Here is a 24,519-nt window from a genome sequence, read left to right as displayed (position 1 = left end):
CGTTTAAAATGATTCGGGCGTATGCAAATGCGAAGTATTAGTAAATCGGTAAGAAAAATAAATAGCTAGATCTCAGAGAGCTTTAAAAAGAGCGAGAAAGATTGAATATAACTTGAAGGACGTAAATGCAAAGGAATATAATAATTTAGATTTACAGGTAGAGCTGATTGAAAATCAAAATGAATGGAGAAGAAAAATTCATGTGACGATCTCATTCTTTTGCTATTAAGGCTTTAACGTTGTTGACGTTGTTATTGAGTGACTAAAACAATGCAAGTCAATCCAATGCAAGAAGAATAAATCAAACATAGAGATTCATGAGCAAGTATTCTTTTGTTCTTTTCATCCTCCAAAAAGGAAAAAGGATGGGGATAAAAAGGAACAAGCTTCTTTATAAATTCCTACTTGCACCTTTTGTATAATGGGGCATATGATCGCCACAATGAATTTGCTTACCCCATATCTTATTGCTTCGCTTTTCACACATCTACTTCAAAAGATTCATCATTCCTTTCTTTTTTGATATTTTATATTCACAAATACTCCCTCATTCTACGAGTTTACACACTCAAAAATATTTATATTTGTGACTTAAAAAACACTTTCGAGTTATATAATGCTTTTTCAGGCACGTAAAAGTAATTTTTACTAAATAATAACTAATTTTTACCAAATGTTATTTTTATGATAATTGACTTAACAACTTTAAACAAAAAAAAGACAATGCTACTCAACAAGTCAATTTTCAAACACCTCCCTAATTATATCACCGGGTCTCAACTATAATATAATATTCAAGATAGTGTTTTTAATTATCTTTTAAATTAAGACTTTGGGATCATGTACTACTTATTCCAAAATGAACCTTTGATTCAATTCTCTTTACCTTTTCCTTTATTTGGTCTACCATGTAACAAATATAAAAAAAAAATCAGTACTTCATCAATTTTTTACTTGCATGCAGACACCTTTTGCATTGTTTCGGTGTATTTTACGGGTTTTATTTGTATTTGGAGTTATATACAACTAAAAATTACAAAAATTTAATATTATGAAAATATCCAAGAGACGAAGAAAACAAGATCTTACTTGACTATACTTTTTCTTATATACTAACCGCAATATTTGATATATCATTAAATGATGAACAATGCAAAAGGTAGATTAGGAACAACTAAACATCTAATCGATTTATTTTAACAAATACCCCTTCTGTTCCTCTAGTTTAGCATGATTTTTCACTTTGAGTTGTTATTCTCATTTTGCATCATTTTTATATTTAGACAATAACCCATCACTTTCATTTAATCACATTCATATATTTTAATTTTTTTTATTTCATCCATATAATTCATTCTCTATTAATTTTATTTATTATTAATATTATATATCATTATTTTCCTTATACAACACAAATTTTCTCTTTTATTACTATTCTAGTAAGACATAGGGATATGCCTAAATCTAAATTCCTATGTTTTCTTAATCTTGATAAACATATGTGACTAAAGTTCCTCTTTTCACACTTGTTCACCAAAAAAGCATCCTAAATCTTGTTGTGTTTAATTTAAAATAAAAATAAGATCTAGACTTTGACTAATGATTTGTGCATTGAATTGTATATTTAAGTCATATAATAAAAGCTGTGGATTTGGTATTGTCTTGCATAGTAAATACTACTCTTAAATAAGTTTAAATTGGATATTTATTTAGTCCTCTTATTAGTATACCTTATAAATGTTAAGGATGTGAACAAATTGCTGATACTTGATTACATGAGTTGATATGATAAATTGATTTTATTAACTGGTTTGATCGGTTGGATTTAAATTTACTGTTATGATTTTGAGGAGCTTGTTCAAAAACATCTTATTGATAACAATAAATTGTTTATACCAGCTAATTTATCAAGTATTAATGTTGAATGATTTGACCATCTAAATCTCTATTTGTAACAAAATAAGCTAAAATTATTCAATAAACTATTTTGTCAAACACCTTATAATCAATCGGAAAAAAAAAATAATGACAATTGAAATTCGTCTTAGTTGGACTAAATATTAATTTTCTAAGGTAAAAATTATAGTTTCGATTTTTATTATTTCCCTTCTTTTTACAGCCTAGCTATAATTATAAAAAAAATAAATAAAAAGGTGGTATTGTCGGTTTTAGCAAAGACAAATTTGTGCATTAATTAAAGCTTTAACCATCTTAACCGTTAGATTCCTGGGGTACAAGCTGGAATTAAATCATATTTATGCCTTTATTTACTTCTCTGCTAAAATTTATTCTTGTTATTATTATTAATTAATGAAACAAAATAAAAACGTAAAATATAATAATATTGTAAAATATTATTTTATTTCATTAATTAGCACCCCTATGCTCCTTTTTTGTACGTTTCCATTAAGATTTAAGGCAACAAATTTTAATTATGGTAGTAAGTTTACATGGAATGTTCCATGTGACAGTTTTATTTATGAAACTCTATGATTAATTTTTACAGTTTTCGTCAGAGATAATTTGGTGAGATTAGGAATTAAGATATAGAAATATAAGATTTTGTAATAATACGTAGAGATGAATTCAGAATACTAATATAAGACGTATAAACACCCCTTATAACACATTTTCAAGTAGTAATTTGTAACACCCGAATTTCCTCCCGTCCTTTACGGTTTTGGTCGTGAAGAAAGGGAGAAAATTCGGGTGTTACATAATTAATGAGAATAGATAATTTTGTAAAGAAAAAAGCATGATTAGAGTAGGACAAATATGATCATAAATCATATTAAGTATAGTTTTCTAGCTAATTTACATTAAGTTTTTTCTACCATTTCAATCATTTAGTACCAATAATCAAACAAGTATGGTAAAGTTGGGCCATATAGATGATTCAAAATTGTTTGGCAAACGACCAATAGTTTATAGCTAATAGCTGATTGAAGTGACTGATTTAACTAATTAATTTTACCAATTGATTTGACCAGCTGACTTCAAACATGCTGATGTGAGCAATTTGTTGTAAAATAGGAGATTCATAATAGCAAATTGTTTCAACAAACTAATTTACCAAACAATATAACATTAGATAATTTGACTATTTGACCATCTTATTCAAACACCTCCTCTCTAAGCTTTTAATATTTTCGCAACTTTTATTTTTTTTAGTTTTATGACAAAATGATGCACAGGTCAACGCAGTCGAACACACCCAAGTAAATAAATTCCACATTAATATTCTGATAAGTCAGAATCCTGATAGACTTACATAATCTTGAATTTGATTGTATATTTAATTTACTGAGAAAATATATGTTTACTTTTCATTTATGCTATCCTTAAAAAGAGAAAATTAAGCTAAAATCCAGGATTGCATAAAAAAAAAAAAGAAAGCATTTCCCAAAGTATCAGGAACTCTCATTATATATCCATATTTAAGTTTATTTTCTTCCAACTTACTATATTTAGAAACCATATACGACTACCAAACCATTAACCATTCCTTTTTTATCTCATGGAGTAGAATCCTTGAAAACATAAACAAAACATAAAAAAAAAACCCATGATCATCATCAAATTATAGAAACAAAACTCTAATTTACAATTTTCTTACAAAATTTCCTGTAAAATTTCTTGTTTTCTTGCCTTTTTTGCTTTATTTTTTATCTGATCATATAATTTTCTGTAAAAGTTTTTTGGTTTTATGGGTATGGATTGTCGCATTCCTTTTCATTTCACGTCTTGATTATAGTTTTTTATGAGCGGATTTTCTATAAAAGTTTTTTTATTCTTCAAGTGTATGGGTTGTCGTCTTCCTTCCCGCTTCACACGCCCTTATTCCTATGAGCGGAATACACTGAATATGATGATGATGATATAATTAATGAGAAATAGTAGGACAAATATTTCAATCAAAATTTGTAATACAAAAAGATAGCAAAAATAGCTAAGGAAATAGAATTTGGTGAAAAAAATGCATGGAAGAAAGGAATTGGCAATGTACATGCCTTTCCTTCTTCCATGCAAGAGGTGGATAATGATGAAATGGAGACACCCATGATGGGTGGTGGGCCCATGACGGAGCTCCACCCTGCACAGTCTGCGGTGCTCATGACCGCGGAGGAGGAGGAGGTGGAAGACGAGGAGGAAGAGGGTGGAGGAGATTACCCTCCTATAAATAGTTTTGAAGATGTTAAGTATATATGGTGGGAAGAGTCTTATAAATTATGGGTTATTGCAGGACCAATTGCCTTTAATATACTTAGTAATTATGGTATTAATTCTTTTACTAATATATTTGTTGGACACATTGGAGATGTCGAGCTCTCTGCTGTGGCTGTTGCTCTTTCTGTTTTTGGAAGTTTTGTTTTTGGTTTCATGGTAAGCTTTCCTTAAATAGAACTCTTTGGTTTTTATTCTATTAGTTAAGTTTTCATGTTGCATTTATAGCTTCCTACTTTTGTGTCTCTCTTTGGCTAATTGGGAGTTTGGGTCTTGGAAAGAAACTTATAATATATATTAAGGTTATAATTATCAGTTTAAATTTTTAATTTAGTCAATGTTTTGACATTGTAAGGGTTCTTTTTTTCTTATACTCTTCATTTTAAGTGAAACATCCACACTTTCTGCCCCAAAAAGCTCTCACGTGAAGGGGCATGAACCTAGAGTTCGGTTTAGGGGTCGGATGTATGCGACCTTACTCTTGTTAGTCACAACACTAAAAAAGTGAGGTTGTTTCTGATTGACTATTGGTAGCAAATATTATGTGCAACTTCACATATATAAGAAATAAAATTGATCTAATAGTGTAATTAAAAATAATCCACATCTAAATAACAAAGATGTTAGGGACAAAACCGATATCAATGATTATGAGGAGAGCTTGTGCAACATCCACATTTTCAGCGCAAAGACCTCGGATCACGTGAAGGGGCATGAACCAAAAGTGGGGTTTAGGGGATCAGATGTACACAAACATCATGTACAGGTGCAGCTTCACGTAAATAAGAAATAACGTTGATCTAATGATGTAATTAAACGATAATCCACAACTAATATGAGATATAAATATATATGTAACTGATCTTTTATGTGATTTCACAGTTAGGCATGGGAAGTGCATTAGAGACGTTATGTGGGCAAGCCTATGGAGCAGGACAAATACAGATGCTAGGAGTATACATGCAAAGATCATGGCTAATCTTGCTTGGTGCTTGTTTCGCACTTTTACCACTCTACTTATATGCTACTCCGATCCTCAGGCTCCTCGGTCAGGAGCCTGATATAGCGGAGTTAGCAGGGAAGTTCACCATACAATGTATCCCTCAAATGTTTTCACTTGCCATAAATTTTCCGACCCAAAAATTCTTACAAGCGCAAAGCAATGTAGCAATCATGGCCTATGCCGGTCTCATGGCCTTGATCGCTCATGTCGTAATGCTTTATTTTTTCATTGAGGTGTTCGGATGGGCTACTATGGGTGCTGCATTGGCCTTTAATATCTCTGCTTGGGGGATTGCTTTGGCTCAAATGTTTTATGTATTTGGTTGGTGTAAGGATGCTTGGACTGGCTTCTCTTGTTTGGCTTTCCAAGACCTTTGGCCTTTTTTTAAGCTGTCTTTTGCTTCTGCTGTCATGATTTGCTTGGAGATTTGGTACTTCATGAGTATTATTATTCTTACTGGACACCTTCAAGATCCTGTTCTTGCTGTGGGTTCCCTATCTATTTGGTATGCTTATATACTTTTTGTTTACCTAAACAAACAAATGATTGTTGGCTGGAGCTGCTGAGTGTAGTTCTTGTTTGGTTTGACTAGCTATAAATATTGACTAATCAGATAAGTTTTTAACTAGTCAAACAAGATATGAGCTAACATAACTCCAACCAATAGCTACACACAGTCATTTGTCAAACAGACCCAATGTGATTAGTATACCAAAGACATGGATATGCATTGGAGTTAAACTTAAACAAAATGTGTGTTTGTTTGGCAAATCATTGTTAGCTGGAGCTGTTCGGTGTAGTTACAGTCTGGTTTAATTAGTTGGAAGTATTGACTGATTAGCCAATCTTCCAACTTGTCAAAACAAGTCAAGAGCTTCGACCAACAACGTAACTCCAACCAATAGCTCCACACAGTCATTTGCCAAGCAGACCCAACATGATTAGTATACCAAAGACATGGGTATGCATTGGAGTTCAACTTGAACAAAATGTGTTTGTTTGGCAAATCATTGTTGGCTTGTGCTGTTGGGTGCAGTTACTGTCTGGTCTGACTAACTGTAAGTATTGACTTATCAGCCAATCTTCCAACTAGTCAAACAAGACAAGAGCTTCTCCCAACAACGTAACTCCAACCAATTGCTCCACATAGTCATTTTCCAAACAAACCCAACGTGTATGCATTGGACATAAGCTTAAACAAAATGTGTGCTTGTTTGGCAAATCATTGTTGGCTCGAGCCGTTGGGGGTAGAAACTGTCTGGTTTGACTAATCAGCCAATCTTCCAACTAGTCAAACAAGTCAAGAGCTTCGACCAACAACGTAACTCCAACCAATAGCTCCACACAGTCATTTGCCGAACATAACCAATTAGTACACCAAAGACTTGGGTATGCGTTGGAGCTAAACTTAATCAAATGTCATTATTATGCAGCATGAATGTAAATGGATGGGAAGGCATGATGTTCATAGGAATCAATGCAGCTATAGGGTAATGTCCTTAATTATATCTACAAATTCTACAACAACTATTTGGTTATGTGCTAAAACTAGCTAAACTTTTCAGGGTTCGAGTCTCAAATGAGCTCGGATCAGGGCATCCAAGGGCAGCCAAGTACTCGGTTTTTGTGACCGTGGCTCAGTCGCTTTGCATAGGTCTAGTTTTTATGTTCAGTGTGATGCTCACAAGGAACCATTTTGCTGTAATCTTTACAGAAAGTAAAGAAATGCAAAGAGCTGTTGCTCATTTAGCTTATCTTCTGGGCATTACTATGGTTCTCAATAGTGTCCAGCCAGTCATATCAGGTACATTTCAATCATATTTATGTCTCTTATTTCGATAAGTCCGATTCTCGATTACGTATTTCAATAACTCGTTGAGTCATATGTACTTATCGTCTATCTGAAGCATGGCTGCCTTTTAGCCCATTTCGGATAGCCAACAATCTAGGGCTTCCAGAAATAAGGGACCTTAAATATTAAATAGTGCTATTCAAACCCGGTTCCAAGCAACACTTTTTAAGTGATTTGTTTGTATGCTTTTTTATATTTAAAGTAATTTTAGAATAAATAGGACTTTAAAAATCTTTGTCCCCATAATCTGAAGTTACAGATGATTATTAACAAGGTGAGATTGGTTGTAGATCTGAACTCTAAATTCCTACCTGGATGGAACCCATTTAATGAAACGAAAAAATTATTAATTAGATTATGATATTAATGATTTTGAGTATGTTTGGTTCTATTATTATTTAGGTGTTGCTGTTGGAGGAGGGTGGCAGGCTTTAGTTGCATACATAAACCTGTTTTCTTACTATGTTATTGGATTACCTCTCGGATTTTTACTTGGTTACAAAACTTCTTTAGGTGTGGAGGTATATTGTTATTGCTTATACATAATCCTTTGTCATTTCAATTATTTCATCTATGCATAAGGTGTCTACGATACACGGACGATTGGAAATTTACTCGACTTTATAATTAAATTCGATTTGACCTGACTTTAAAATAAATTTAAAATTATATAAAAATTAATGTGATATAAAACTCGATTTTAAACCGACCCAAAACATCTGATCAGATTTCGATCAAATGACTCGAATGAACACCTCTAGGCCATGCGTGTTTAACCAACTAGGTTGACATTCTTTTATGCTATATTTTACACCATTTAATATTTATAGGTTTTTAATTAAATGATCTGAACAATAACCTAAACAGGTTCGAACCTGAATCCCCTTGCCAAACTTAATATGATTGAGTGTTATCAGGGTATTTGGATTGGAATGATTTGTGGGACCAGTCTTCAAACATTTATCCTAGCCTACATAGTTTACAAAACGAATTGGAACAAAGAGGTAATATTCTATTTTTTTTTTTTTTTTTATTTTGTTCCAAATGTCAATATTAATTTCCTTAGTGGTTAATTAATCCACAGGTAGAAGAAGCTTCAGAAAGAATGAGAATATGGGGTGGACAAGTAGAAGAGTCAGTATATGATGAAAGAAAGTCTCTTGCCTTGGTTATAGTCCCCTCTGAATCATATGTTGACTAACTGGTTAAAAATTTTATAATTGATTTCGATTTTGAACTAACTTTAAAAATAGATTTATAATGATATAAAAATTCACGTGAACACAAAATTCGAATTTAACCTGATCTAAAATCGATTCAATAACTAAAATAAACATCTATATAAACAACGCTGCACAAATATGGTCGATTAGTAGTCGAAAATTTTTTCTATTATGACCAATTAAATGTCATCATGTTTTGTAAGTTGTATTATTGATCGATTAGATATCATTTAAGGGGTTGATTTAACGAGGATTAATCGATCAATAATAAATATGTACGTTTGTTTGTATAAATAATTACAGTATCCGTGTGATGCACATCTTTAATGATTTATTGTGGCATATTTGTATAAATGAATTAATCATAATTAAAAATCAATAGTTGAAAGTAGTATTATTGTTATTCCATTTTGTTGTACGAAGTTGTATATACTTTTATATTAGTATATGTGTTCGTATAACGTAGGAATGTGTTAATTGTTGATTTATATAAGTTCAATTGGAAAAGTTGGCAGTTATATATCTAAATTTTTCAATGTATACATCACAGGGTAAATAACATAAAAAATTATTACAAACACAATTATATAATTAAATAGACAATTTAGAGTAATTTTAAGTAATTAAGGAGAAAATACCTAAAATAATCCAACATTTTATAGATTTTTTTTATAGAAATATCAATATTTAATTAACCATGAATAATTCCAACCTTATGGTCAGTTATCTAGCGACATTGTTGCCCAAATGATGTCCAATTTTATTAGGTAAATTGTTACGAAAAAAGAAAAAATAAAATAAAAAATAGAAATAATAAAAATTAAAAGGAAAAACCAAAAGAAAACTTACCTGATTTCTCTTTTTATTTCAATTTTATTTTGATAATTTCATTTTGTTTTTACTTTTGAATTTTTTCGCAAAATTACTTGTTTTACATGTCATAAGTCACTTTGGTGCATTCTTAACAACAATCTCTATAGTTAAGAATATTCACAGTTAATTATAGTTGGAATTGTTATAAGAAAATCAATATAAGATTGAATTATATCTGGGCAATTTTCCTTTAGTATAATTAATCATATAAACTATATATATAGCTAATACCAATTAGTACATAAAAATGGTCAAATTAATTAATCTCAAATAATTAAAATTAATTACAATCTATAGAAAATAGGAATAAATCAGTTAATGGATATTATAAATATAATTAAACTAGTTTAGAAGCCCGTGTGATGAACGAAATTTCATATAGAGGTATGTATAAATAAAATTTTTAAAGAACGATCGCAAGAAAAATATAATCATTTGTTTAATAATAGTAAGTAAATTCTATATTGAGTTTTTTAATAAAATAATTACTTTGGATATTTACAATATAACTTACAAAAATATTTATACCGATCTAACTCTAAAATTATACTAAAATACATTTTTGATGGTCTCTTCTATTAAATAAAATAAACTAACTATTCATGAATGAATTAAGTTTTTTTTCAATCGATTCAAATTAATTTATTGGGTTTTAATTTTAACCTAATTCAAACATCATTTAATAAACTAAATTAATATATTTTTTAAAAAAATAGTTCCTTACTTACATATAATTTTTTTTTGTAAGTTATTAAACTACCAGCATAAAATCTCTTGCAATGCACGAAGTTTTTTTAAAAAAGATATAATAAATATAGTTTTCCAAGATTGTGTAATAATAAACATACTATGTACTAAAGATGAAGTAATAATTGTTATTATATGGACTATAGTGATATGACATCTTTTATTAATAAACTAAAATAGTTTGTAAATGATCTTAAACATGTGGAATGAAATTGTCTTATAAGTTTTTAAAAAAATTGTCTTATAAGTTTTTAAAAAAATTGTCTTGTAAGTAAAATATAATTGATTCATTGATTTGTCTATCAAATTACATATAAATTCTTTTTGATATAGCTTGTAGTATTTATCGTTCCCTATAATGTTGCGATCTGTAATATAAACAAACTAGTATACAAATTTCTGCAATGCACGAAATTTGTTAGTATAAAAATACCTATAAATAAAAATTTTAAAAAAGATGCAGTTGCATATTATGGTGAACATGATTTGAATGGCCCACATCACATTTTAACCTGTAAAAAAGTTTTCATTTAGCAAAGCTCTATAAAATCATCATTTGCAATTTTCTTGATCTTTTATAGTATTGTATGATTGTATGATTTAATCTAATAAAATATTTTTGAAAATTTACCTTTAATACTTAAAATCATATTTTTTTTTGAAAGATAAAATCATAATTAATGCAATAAATCTTTTGAATATCAGACAATTACATTTGAACCTATAAAAATGCTTCATTTGGCAAAACTTTATAAAATCGTCATTTGAAATTTTTTAAGTTTTTATAGTGTTGGATACATGATTTGATCTAATAATTTTTTTTAAAACTTACCTTTAATACTTAAATCATAATTAACGTAATAAAATCTTTTAAATATCACACAATTACATTTTAACCCATAAAAATGCTACATTTAGCAAAACTCTAACCTATAAAAATGCTACATTGAGCAAAACTCTACAAAAACGCCATGTGGAATCTTCCTAGTTTTTTATAATATTGTATGAATTTCCATAGATCGAATACAAAATTTAAAAAACTTAAACAGAAAAATTAATTAAAATGGTGCTAAAGATAAAGTAATAATTGTTAATATGCGGTGATATGACATCATTCATTTGTATAATAAACTTAAATAGTTTGTAATGATATAAACATGGGAAATAGAATTGTCTTGTAAGTTCTCTAAAAAAAACTATTTTGTATATTAAACATAATTGATTTATCTCTTAAATTACATAATTCTTTTTCATATATCTCGTTCTATTCGTCATTCCCTAATTTGGCAATTTACAATTATAAACACATTTTCTATAGAATACAAAAAAAACTTAAACAAAACAATGTTGCTAAACTTAAACCATAGAAAATTAATTTAAATGGTTTTTCTATGTGTCCTTTTGTTTAAATGATCTTTTTCTACGATACTTAAGTAAATTTTGATCATTCATTAACTAAATCTATTAAATATATTTGACTATACATAAAATTTAAAAACTGAAACTAATAATTTTATCAATCTACAAATTAATTGGTGGTCACAAATATTATAAATAACCAAAATACTTTTAGTTAAGTACTTCAGGACGAACAACAACGATGTGACGATGATGATAAAGCTAATTATAAAATCATGACTAACATTTTTCTAATTATAAGTAAATATATAATATAAGATACAAAAATAAATAGAAATAAAGCCTATTTTTTAGCTGGTATTTTTTTATCAATTATGTGTCCTCGTATTAACATTAATTGATAACTAACGTACTATTTATAGAGCAACAAATATGTAAATTTTAATAATTTATACAAATGCATATTCTAAACTAATCTTCATATAGAAGTATAATTCAAAGAAATATTTGATAAAATAGAATAATTTTCTACATAATCAATATCTTTTATTTAGTAAAATGAATAAACAGAATTTTTTCATAACTATAGTTACCATATAACATTAAGTTTCTATAATATATTATGATGACATTATATACTCCTATTATGATATCAAAATATTTAAAATAAATTCTTTAAATAAATCCCTAGGTATGACAATAATACATGATAAATTGACAATTACTCTCTAAACTATATTATTTAGGAATAACATTTTGTTTTCATAAGATCTTTAGAATAATTAAACCTTTTTTTTAAAACCTGGTTAAAATGATCTGTTAATTTTGACAATTAATTATTTAATTAATTGACACATAATAATGTGTTAACCATAATAACATTTGACAAAGCTCTCAAAACCTGTCATTTGTCTTTTTATAGCAAAATTCATAAATAGTATGATTCAAGATTCTTATTTAATTAAATAATTGTAATAATACAGTATTTTTTCCTTAAATGTAGATTAATTAAAATTATTAATAATTTTTTTCCTTAAATACATAATTGTAATTGAAAAATGAATTTATTATTGGTATATGTAAAAAGGATTTGTCATATTTATTAAAATTGACACATTATGATTGACTGATTTTAAATATCAGTTTATTTGTTTCAATTTAACTTTGAGGTTTAGTATTGTAAACGGATGTAATTAAATTGTGTAAATATTCAGTTGATATAATCATTAATTATTTCCTTGATTTCAAATTACAATATAAACATTTTTAATCCAATCAAAAAACACAAACAACACAACCATCCTAAGTCTCCCATATGTTATTATACATCAAAATTAATAGATTTTATGATATCTAGATGTAGAGGATAGATAAATCAATTTTCCTTCCATAATTCGGTATCTTGTATGATTTGTTGTTTTGCTCCGTTGATAATTTGTAATCCTTGATTCACCATTATTTGAGTATCTGCACGTTTACAATCTAACATCCCTAATTCTGTTTAGAAATCAAGAATATATCTATTTTGAGAAATGAAAATACCTTTTTTTTTATCTAAATACTTTAATCCCCAATAATTATTTTAATCTTCTAAGATCTTTCATCTCGAATTCTGGAAATAATTTTTTTCTTTGGACTTCCTATTTCTTCGTTATCACTTTCTGTGATAATCATATCATCTACATATATATAATGAGACATGCACTCAAATTTCCTCTTCTTTTTAAGAAGAGTGGGTGATCTGAATTATTTTGCTTGTACCCGAGCTTTTTTATAGCATAAGTAAATCTCTCAAACTATGCTGTTGGAGATTGTTTTAACCCATACAAAGCTTTCTTAAATCTAATCATTCTCCTGTAGAAAAATCTTTAGACAAACCTAACGGAGAACAAGTAATAAGTTCTGATCTGATCAGAACAGTTCTGAACTAATCTGAACAGTTATGATATGATCAAAACAGTTCTGATCTGACCTGAATAGTTCTTATCTGATCTGGTCTAGTCTGGTCTTATCTGACCGATCTGATTTCAATAAAATAATAAGTTGAAGAGAATAAGGCCTTAAAAATTACAATAATATAAGTTAGATTTAATATGTAGAGTGCAGGTTGATGATGAATTCAACAAATTCCTATGTTTATAAGTATTGTGGGCTAAGTGCATCGGCGAGGATATTTATCACAAGACATGTTTTGTAATAGTATTAAATAGTTATTTTGAACAAGTTGTATCTTAAAATTATTTCAATTCTCAAAGGTCTATAAATTAAATTAAACTTCAATATAAGTAATTCTTACAACACAGACATGAATTTTAAGGTCATCTTGAATCTCAGGTCGTGACGGTCTTAATCATTATATCTTTTGTTGATACTTTAATGGTGTTATTACAATATTATTAGTGTTTAGGCTGTTTCAACCAAATAGGGTTAACGGTTAAGTATTTACCTTATATTCTTACATATGTATCGACTAGTAGCGTAAGTAAAATATATTTCCTCCGTTTCATAATACTTGTAATATTTGTTTTTTCACGCAGTTCAATGCATTAATTCAATCCTTAATATCTATGATTACGTATAATAAAAAAATTATAAAATTTTATATTAATAATTTTTACAATAAGACAAATCAAACAAGATCTTCCTTGACTATGTTTTAACTTATAGATTAAAAATTAATCACAAATTAAGAGTGATGAATGAATAGTGTCGTATTCTAACGTTGCAACTAATATGGAACGGAGGAAGTATAATGATTTCATACTTAGATAGTCATATCACAGATTACATTTTTGTTAATAGTATATTGAATATACTTTTAAAACTGATGATAATTCATTGATAAAAGAGTCATACAACATCTACATCAGAATAATAACAAAAAAAATTCATAAAAATTGAGATCAAATAACAATCTAATGAAACTTTTCCATAAAATTAAATCAAAACCTCACAAAATACTAACAATAGGAATATGATAAGTCAAAAACACAAATCAACAATACAAATTTACATATAAGACAAATAATTTAAATTTCAAATTTCAAAAATAACCTAATATGTATAGACTCAATGATTTATAAAATTCTCCATTCTAATTAAACACTCTAGTTAAATATTAACCATAGTTAAGCACTTTTCCTTCTCATATAAATCAAATACCAAACCTAATGAAAAAGTTCCAAAATTTACAAAATCAATAAAAAAAATTCTCTCTCTTCTTCACCCCCCAAACCCAAAACTTTTCCTCTCCTCTCCTATAAAATCCCTAATTCCTTCTCTAACCCTTTCTTATAAATTCCTCTCCTATAAAATCCCTAAAATCTCTCAAATCAACCTCTAACTCATTAGTTTTCCCTACACCCAAATTCTAAATCTCAATTTTTTTAGGGCACCCAAAACAAATACACAAAATATACAACAAAGGGCCAAAAAGGGCCAAAAGCCAAGCCAAGCATAGGAAGAGAGAAAGAAAGGTCAAGGAAGTCTCCATTTCTCTTAATTTTCTCTGGTACGTCTCCCTATATCTCTCTTCTTTCTCTCTCTAGAATTCCAAATAAGACATCTCACTATTCGATTTTTTTTCGAGGACTGTATTTTTTTGTGGGGAACGGGGGGGGTGAAAACCCTTGAAAATGTTCAAAATTTTCAAACTTCCCGCTTTCTCCCTCTATTTTTTTTACTTCAACCCTTTTCTCAATTGTGTTTTTGTAAATACCCATGTCCTATTTTTGATCAATCGAGCTTGAAATTGAGATTGATCACATCATAAACCAAAACCCTAATTACATAGTTGATGAAATTGTAGACATTGTTTAGATTTATACGAATTTTGTTGTTTTAAGCTGTTTTATTATGTGGGTTTTGTTTGTATTTTGGATTTTTTGCAATGTAAAGTAATTTTTGGTTTAGGGTTTGAATTTGAAAATCAATGGCAGGGTGGTCGAAGTTAGAAGGATGTAAGTCCATTAAAAAGCTCGAATTATCATCAATTTGGTCTTTTAGTAGTGCAGAATCTGATTTTAAACATGCATTTGTTGAATTGATTTCCGTTTTCTTAGAAGAAAGTTGTAAATGTTCCCGACCTGTACCTCCGATGCTTGGAAATGGGCATTCAATTGATTTGCTTAAACTGTATTTTGTTGTGAAATTAAAAGGTGGGTTTGACGCGATTTCAAGTAAAAAGCTGTGGAATGAGGTGGGTTTGCTTTATGGTTTAGGTTATGGATTTGGGTCTGCTTTAAAATTGATTTATCTGAAATATTTAGATTCACTTGAGAGTTGGCTAGTGAAATTGCCAAGCAGTGAGAGCGCGAATCGGTTCAATACTGGCGTGTGGTCGAAAGGGGTTTTGATGGCACTAGGGTCAGAGTATGGTAGTTTCGTGTCGAATGTAATCGAAGGAATGAGGGAAAACGCCGATTCTTACTGTTTGAAAGAGGAAAAGAGTGGGATTAGCTATGTATTAACTGAGGAGAACAATGAAAATGAGAAGGTGGATTGGAACAAGTTTGTTATGAGTTTTGGAGACGAGGATTCAAATGAAGATAGTTCGAAGTCGAAGCAGGATGCCGAGATGAGTTTTGTTGATGGTGTGGAGTTTTCAGGTGAGAATGATAGTTTTAGACAAACAAAGAGTGAGATGAGTTACGCGGGCGTTTTTTCGTCTGATGTATCGGATGATGGGAGATCATCGGTTGGATTTGGTATGGCGGATAATGTGGTAAAGAGTTGTGAATTATCTTGTGATTCTAAGAAATGTTCAAATGAAGATGAGGAGTTGGTTATGGATTCTAGTGTTTCAAAGGAGGTTTCAAGTCTTAAGAGAAAGAGGGATGATCTATATGGAATGCTCCATTGGATGTTTAAAGTTTCTAAGAATCCTACTGACCCGAAAATTGGGATTATTCCTGAAATCCATAAGTTAGCAGCATATGGAAATGAGAATTTTGGGAAGCAAGTTTTGTTGGTTAGAGAAGCTCTGTTCATGAAGAGGAAGATGAGCACTGATCAATCTATTTATCAGGTATTCTTCTATTCATTTCTCTTAACTTTTTGATGAAGTTTGGTGTATGTTGCTCCATTTACGCCCGTTTGATAGATGGTAATAAACAGAGGTAATGACATTGAAACAAGTGTATTTTGGTTGAAAAATCTGTTGACTACCTTGATGACCATGCTTGTCTAATTTCAATCATCTAATTTTCTTCGTAAAATTCACTTTAATGTGTTAGATGGTAATGGAATTTTGTAAACAAAAATTTTTTTTTTGTGATAAAAGTTTCATCACTATGAGAATAGCATGGATCTTTGACGAAATTTTACGTTATAAATCATTCTAACCATTACCACCATTTAGTATCACTAACCAAATGAGCCATTTTCTTTATGATAAAGTTTGGCATATGGCACTTGCATTTAGTAGACGTCGATTGGAACTATGATTCTTCTATGTATGTAGTGGCGAAGCTTAGATTTTGAATTAGGGGCTAAATTGTCAATATACTAGCAAATTAATCACCATATAAAAAGTTAAAAACCATTTAAGCTATAGAATTTTTAAAATGATATATACTAAAATGAACTAGAATCATCGTAAAAATTATATTTAACAAATAGAGTTGAAGCTTCCCTATAATTAACCTTTTTTAAAAACAATTTATTTGACTCTATATATATATATGTCTACCAAGTCTCCATAAAAACAACACTATTAAAATTAAGAAAGTAAAAATTAAAGGAAAATTTACCTTGAATAATTCAATCTTTTAATGATTTTCCTAGGATAATCTTAACTTTTTATTAATCATGAATAATCTAAACTATAAAGTAACTTACCTACAAATATTGTTGTGCAAATTATGACTTGCTTTTGTAGGTAATTAGCAATAAAAAAAAAGAAAAACTAAAATAAAATGACAAAAAATAAAAAACATAATCTTTTCCCAACAGCCACCCTTCCTCCCACCCCACTACCACCATACTTCCCATCACACTGTCTTCCACCCCACTTCCCACTGCTCTGCCACCATATATACCTCCCTCAACTTTTGTAGAGATATTGTTGTGAGAGACGATTTCTTAAAAGTTGCATAGACCGTCTCTAATGGGCCGGTTTATTATTAAATATGACTTGTTTTTAATCAAACATTAATGGGCTGGCCATTTGCGAGCTGTCTTTCAGAAAGACGGTTTCTCGAGAGACTTGCTGTATTATGCACAACATATGCTTTAGGAGGGAGAATCTATTATGCAGTAGTAATGGCATGGGTGTACCACATATTTTCCTATCGTTGAAAGTATTTTTCTTGGGAAAATAAACTTAGTTTCATAGTGGATTTTTAAAAGACATAGATGATTTTCCAAAATAAATGGCTTGAAGAATCTTTTCCAGGCACCAATATGTTACAAACTTGGCTAATTCACGTTATATCTCGTACAATTGGTCTAAGATGAAGGGTTAAAGTGTCCTATTCATATCCTTGAAGGTATTTAAGTTCAAATAAAGAGTTTGAGTAATATAAGTTGCCTTAAATTTACCCTTTTTCCGAAATATATTTGACAATCACAACCAACAATTAATTTTCCGAACTCTCTACACGTATGATAATAAAAAAATAATTTTTCCGTATAACTTTTTTTAGAACACAATAATGCTAAAGTGGTATGTAAGGAATGATAATGAGTGGAAAATGTAGTAAAAAAAAATGATAATAAAAAGAAATGTAGTAAAATCATTGGGACATCTCCTCACAATGGAAAATGTAGCAAAATTTGTGATCAGAGAATAATACAAAACACAAGCGATTGGAAAAAATGAGTGGATGTAAGGAATGAATATAATAAGTTTGTGGTTAAGATTAAAAGAAAAAAACAATATCGTTGTCGAAAGGACAATGTAAGAAAGTGGTATAAAGTGAGTGCGACAAACAAAAATAAAAGTAGGTGCAATTTCATGGGGATAAAGAGAATATCTGGTTAGTTTTTTATCTCTTGATAGAGAATCCATCACAAAAATGAAATATGGTACATTTATGATACTTCTATATCTTAGTATCTAAACTCCCTTATTCAAAGGTTTGGAACTCTTTTAAGGCATTGGGTACTCTTGACATTCATTATGACTTCTTTAGGTGATCATGTCTCCTCAAAGTTAGGTTGAACATAGTCGTTAGCTTGAGACATTTCTTAAAACAGCTAAAAAAGCGGTTTTTTACACCTTTACAACGCGAGAAATATCAGTTTTTCTTTTTTAAAAATCTTTACAACGTAGCCAATGTGATGTGATGCTTATCTATGCTTAACAAGTGTGAATGTTATTTGATACAAGTGCTTTTGTGGGATTGTTTGTTGTTTGAATCATGATGGTCTTAAGAGTGCAATTTCAAGGGGATAATTTTTCTTGTTGAAGTGTAATTGAATGTTCAAAAACTAGTTTTTCTTATTTAGACATCACATCAGTTGAACCATTGCTATTTGCTTATTATTCCTTTTGTTCTTTTTTATTCTCAAATAAAATATTTAAATTTTAGAAACCAGCCTTTGACAATGAATTCAATCTATTTAAAAAAAAAAAAAGATTTAAGTGCGCATGCATGATTTGTTAAAGGAATTTGATACATTTTTTTAAAAAATAAAAATCATTAAATGTAATTGTAAGTTTATCATATATCTCAATGTATCACCTCAAAAAAAATTAATTATATTTATGATACAATGATATTAAAACGTGTATAGAGAACAAATCAATAATATGTTGTTAATTATGTGCAAATGACGAGTATATCATATTTCTTTTTTTTATATACTTTTAACATAAGATAAATATATTGAACATTGTTAACCCATAATTTTCTTCTAATATGTTAATATTTTTTTCCTTTTTCTGTATGTTTACATCTTTGACTTTCTTTTTTTAATTTCCAATGGATGATTTTCACTTTTTTCTTTAAAAATGTACTAAAAAAATGTGGTTTTCCAATAGAACATGCCCATATATATATATAGAGAGAGGAGGGATGAATAAAAAGCGTGTGCAAAATAAGAAGGATAAGAAGCATTCTACATTCTTAATTTCAATAAGATAAAAAAAATCTAAGTTCACGATCGAGCTAAATCACTATGTGATAAATCTGAAGAATGTTCTTAATTTTAACATAGTATCCCTTTATACATATATATTGATTAAGAAAAATCATTTTCATCCTTCTTATTTTTAGTACCCTTCTTATTTAATCATATATATATATATATATATATATATATATATATATATAGTACTATATGATATGAAATGATGATTCGGTATCTTATTTCGTAGAAAAAGCAGAAAATGCACCCATCCATGTTTGATGACAACACTGCAGCAGAGAGACCAAGATCCAGTCCCAGGCTCCTCTTTGAAAACTCATTGAACCCCAACCATTTTAAACCGCCTTCTGCAAACGTATGGCGTCCAAGGCAAAGGCTAGGGGCTCAAATTGACAAGCAACCAACTGCGTCAATCTATACAAATCGTCCATGCCAAAGAATCCCTATCGGAGAAGATTTCCAGGCAGTAGTACCTAAATGGACAGGCGTGGATTCTGAAAGCGACCTGAAATGGTTGGGTACTCAAGTTTGGCCATTAGCGAAGAGGGAAAACACCCATCTGATCGAAAAAGAGCCTATTGGAAAGGGAAGGTTAGATTCTTGTGGGTGTCGATTTCCTGATTCCTCCGAATGTGTAAAACTTCATGTGGGTAAAACGAGAATGAATATGAAGTATGAACTAGCTTCCGCGTTTTATGCTTGGAAGTTTGACAAAATGGGTGAAGAATGTAGCGTTTCATGGACTTCTGAGGAGGAGAAAACCTTCATATCTATCGTAAAACAGAATCCATATTCTCTTCACAAGCGTTTTTGGAAACAAATGTGCGAGGTGTTGCCCAAAAAAAGCTGGACCGATCAAGTGAATTACTACTTTAATGTCTTCGTGCTGCGTCGTAGAGCTTTCCAGAATAGATTCACACCGCGGAACATCGACAGCGATGATGATGAAACCGAACACAGATCCGCAACCAACTCTCTTGGATATCGCACTGCTGAGTCTCGTCCATCCATATCTTCGTCAAAACTACACCTAAACATGAAATAGCAACACCATTTAGCGCGATTCTTTGGACGCGAGTAATTTTTTGAAGTATACAAAGAACACGGCTATCTTTCCGACTAACTTTTGTTCGGCCAAATCAAATTTTTTTCCCGGTTTAGCAACACCACATACCACCTCAGTTTTGATTTTTGATACAGTTGGCAGGTATACCTTGTTCTGATGCTGCGTTGTGTATGAACGGGTTTCTTTCTTGTTCCTCGATACATTTAGGAATGCAGATGTTTAAACTAATGGTTGTATATATCAAAAACACGCTCATGTCGTCTGAGCTAAGTTTCGAGATCGAGTGTTTGGATGCTCGAGGGCGGTTTTCAGATGATCAGAATGTGCATTTTGCCTGCTGCATATCAAGTCAAGTTTGCAGTTGCATTTTGTTGATGTGTGTTTATGCATATTTCTGAATATTGTTATGTTTTTCTTTCAAATACTTTTGTTCTGTTTAGTGATTCTACTTCATTCATCATCATCAATGGATTTCGCTTATTACAAATGATTTGGCACTGACGTTTCTTATTGGTGTTCTCATTTCTCACTATTGCTTTTTGTGAGAAAAAATGGGCCAGGAAAATTGTCCTAATAAACTAATCTTTGCTTGCTTCGTTGTAAGTAATTTATCTATGGTCTGTTTGGTTAGTGGTATTAAATAGTGATAATGAGAATGATTTATAGCATAATATTTCATCAAAAATTTCATGTTATTCTCATGTTTATGAAACTTCGATCATAAAAAAGTTCTTTTTTATACAAATTTCTATTAACACCTAATGTCACTTATTCCAATGGTAATGTATTGAAATGAAATTTTTGAAGAAAATGAGATGATTGAAGTTGGATAAGCATGACCATTAAGGCAATAAGAGATTTTTCAACCAAAATTATACCAACTATTACCACCATTTAATACTACCTACCAAACGGACTACTATTGTTTATAATCATGTTCAAAGCTTCTTTGTGATCAAGCAATTAGGAATAAATAGTAGTTGGGTACTTGGGTTTATTTTTGACAATTATACTGAATAAATATGTTTATAGAAATAATCACTAGTTGAGTTTATTTTTAGCTGATCGAGCAAATGTTAGTTGATTTGTTTTTAACAATTTAGCATAAATAGAAATTCCAAAACTGATATTTAAAAGAGTCATATTACATATAGCATTTTGGTCGCATTATGTTATATGACATGTATATTAGAATTAGTTAGTTAGAGTTAATTTAGAATCAACAATCAAAATACATAAATCTGAGATTAAATAGTGATCTTAACGAATATAAGTATGATTGTTATACATGATGTTAGCATTTTTGGATATTATTTTTCACATTGGTGTTTAATATAATTTTCAAGAAGGAAATGTAATCTTTTATAGGATAATGGAAACAAATAATACTATTAAGTTTTAATATTTTTCAACTATCAGTTTCAATCATGCTTCTTTAACTATCGAGATAAATTTATTTAAATTAACTTAAATTATTTTTTTTATAAGGATTTGTATAAATGATGAATTTGTCCATCTATCCTATTTCTTTTTCCGCTCCCCTATTATCTTTTAAGGATGGTGGCTAAAGAGTAAAGAGTGATGTTAAAACTTAGCCACACACATCATTGTAATCAACTTGTCCTATTGTACTTTGTTCATGAAGCATGTCCGAGTTAAACAAGTACAATAATATTCTATTTTTCATTTACCCTTTATTTTGAAATTTTAAATGGATTTAAAATTAATATAAACTAAATAAATCAACTAAAAGTCTTGTTGATCGAATAATAGACATGGCGCATGTGTTCAGAATTATCTCTATTAAAAATAATATTTTACAACATTAAAATCGTAAGATAATAGTTAAATTCAAAACTTCAAATATGGAAGATAAAGTACCTTCACCAAACTATCACCTCATCCTAAAACTATTTATTATCCATTGCTAATAAGTGAAAGAGCTAGGGAATGTTTGTTTCGAAAATGACTGTTAGCTGAAGTTGTTGGCTGAAATCGTTTCTTATTTCAACAAATGAAAGTATTGCTGATAATCAAACTATTAAAATCAGCTATTATGGAAATATTTAATACAAATTATTTGTGGGGTTTTAATTGTTTATTAGATTAATTAAGAAACATGTAAAAGGTCAAATACTAATGAAAAAACTAATATTAGTAGCTTTTTAATTTTGTCTTAAAAGATTTAATTTTTATAATTTCATTTATCAAATAATTTTATTAAATAATTACTCAACCAAAAATCAATTACAAAGCAAATTGTCAACCAACTCAACTTCACGTAGCCTCCATAGTAAATGGTATCAAACAAATTATGCAAGAGGCGGCCTAAAATTTTGGATGGTTGAAACCTATTAGACAAGAAATCTTTTCAACTTTACAATTGGTCCCAAGCAAATCCTCACAAATCTCAATGATTATTAAAAGCTCATTTGTTGGTATTATTTCCCTCTCTTGTCTATTATTCTTTTAAGAAAAATAATATATACAGCCCTTATACAGAATTTAATATATACAGCCCTTAATAAGATAGAATTTTATATTTTATTTATATAATTTAACATAATTTTTGCTTTGATAACATAAAAATTTTATTATACTTTATTACTTTGAGTCTTTGACATTTATTTTTTTTGGGAAGTAAAAATAATTCTATAAATATTAATTATTATCCAATTTTTAGATTAAATTCTGTTGAAAAGTTAAAATTATTATAATAAATAAAATTTGTTTATCTTTATGTACCCTAAATATCATAACCCTTCTTTTAATTCTCTTATTGATTACTTATCTTATTGAACTCTTCATTTTGATACACCCAATCTAGTCAATTGTTGATACCTACTAGAGTCATATGAGCTAATTGTAGGTCATAAAATAAACCATATAATATGGCATATGTAAGTCAATATATAATTTGGTTGAGTTTTCCAATTGTGAGAATTAGGTTGGGAGCAAACACCAAGTAAGTTGAGCACTAAAAGATGCTCCTAATCTTCTTGCTGAATATGTAATTGTTAAAAGACAAGTTTTAACAACTTACACATTAATTGTGTTGTTATTGTTGTTCATACTTACTACTCAAATTGTTATGCCTAGATTATTTGTTTACCTTCAATTTATTTTTTTCCTAAATTTTGAACATCTAAAAAATAATTAATCATTATAAAAAAGATTTACACACACAAAAAAACTGGAGGGATGCAATAGAATATATATATATATATATATATATATATATATATATATATATATATATATATATATATATATATATATATATATATATATATATATATATATATATATATATATATATATATATATATATAAAACTTCTTATTTAGGTTAACTAGCATATGATGTTAACTATCGAGGGTCAATTAAAAATAATCTCTTAGATATTGTTATCACTAATAAGGATAAAATTGTGTACACCCGATCTTTCAAACCCACCGTAGGTGGAAGCCATTTAATACAATTGGGATATTGAAATGTTGTTGTTGTATATACTTTAAAACTATAATAAAATGGATAAATATATCAAGTTGCGAAACTTAGTTAGGGCCGGAGGGATCGCGCCCAGTACCAACTTTGTTTTGGCGATATATTATATGTACACCTTATAAATAAGTAAAAGTGCTTTGTTTGATGGTAAAGGTAATGTTTCATTGACGAAAAGGTACGTAAATTTTTACATTCTGAATTTTTAGCTGAAGTTTTTTTTTGGACTAGGTCAAGGTACCACTTAAAAAAATGTATTTTTCTTAGCAAAGAAGAAAAAGAATGTTTATGTGAAGTACACCTGTGTTTGTTTCACGCAATACTCATTGTGCACATATATTCAATAAAAGCACCAAAAATGCCTACTCTATTTTTCTCTCTTAAAAATGCCTACTTTTTAAGAGCATATTCTACTCTTTATTAGTCTTAAAAACCAACGAACTTGCTTTACCGTTTTAATTGAAGATTAAAAGTAAGCATTAATGATACAATAAATAAGTATTAAAAATAATATAAGTAGGCATTAAGAATATAATAAGTAAATATTAATCTTTTTAATGGGTTAGGCTTAAAATAC

The 24,519-nt window shown here is 29.2% G+C and overlaps 2 protein-coding genes across 3 annotated transcripts; both read left to right on the top strand.

The window, feature by feature from the left end:
• The first annotated feature begins 3,908 nt into the window (after positions 1-3,908).
• On the top strand, positions 3,909-8,280 carry LOC130810210 (protein DETOXIFICATION 34-like). Its single transcript, XM_057676187.1, has 7 exons — positions 3,909-4,383; positions 5,107-5,732; positions 6,661-6,717; positions 6,793-7,031; positions 7,482-7,600; positions 7,997-8,083; positions 8,164-8,280. The coding sequence occupies exons 1-7, from the start codon at positions 4,024-4,026 to the stop codon at positions 8,278-8,280; spliced, it is 1,605 nt and encodes a 534-aa protein (XP_057532170.1). The 5' UTR covers positions 3,909-4,023.
• A 6,200-nt stretch (positions 8,281-14,480) lies between these two features.
• On the top strand, positions 14,481-21,030 carry LOC130811336 (AT-rich interactive domain-containing protein 1). Of its 2 annotated transcripts, XM_057677603.1 has the most exons (3): positions 14,481-14,792; positions 15,220-16,307; positions 19,602-21,030. In XM_057677603.1, the coding sequence occupies exons 2-3, from the start codon at positions 15,378-15,380 to the stop codon at positions 20,415-20,417; spliced, it is 1,746 nt and encodes a 581-aa protein (XP_057533586.1). In that variant the 5' UTR covers positions 14,481-14,792; positions 15,220-15,377; the 3' UTR covers positions 20,418-21,030. The 2 variants fall into 2 exon arrangements, with proteins under 2 accessions (XP_057533586.1, XP_057533585.1); XM_057677602.1 differs by having other exon boundaries at positions 14,481-16,307.
• Positions 21,031-24,519: the final 3,489 nt, after the last annotated feature.

The sequence above is a fragment of the Amaranthus tricolor genome, chromosome 4, assembly GCF_026212465.1.
Source record: "Amaranthus tricolor cultivar Red isolate AtriRed21 chromosome 4, ASM2621246v1, whole genome shotgun sequence".
Lineage (NCBI taxonomy): Eukaryota > Viridiplantae > Streptophyta > Magnoliopsida > Caryophyllales > Amaranthaceae > Amaranthus > Amaranthus tricolor.
The sequence above is the reverse complement of the archived record's forward strand: the minus strand, read 5'-3'. Positions and strand labels throughout refer to the sequence as shown.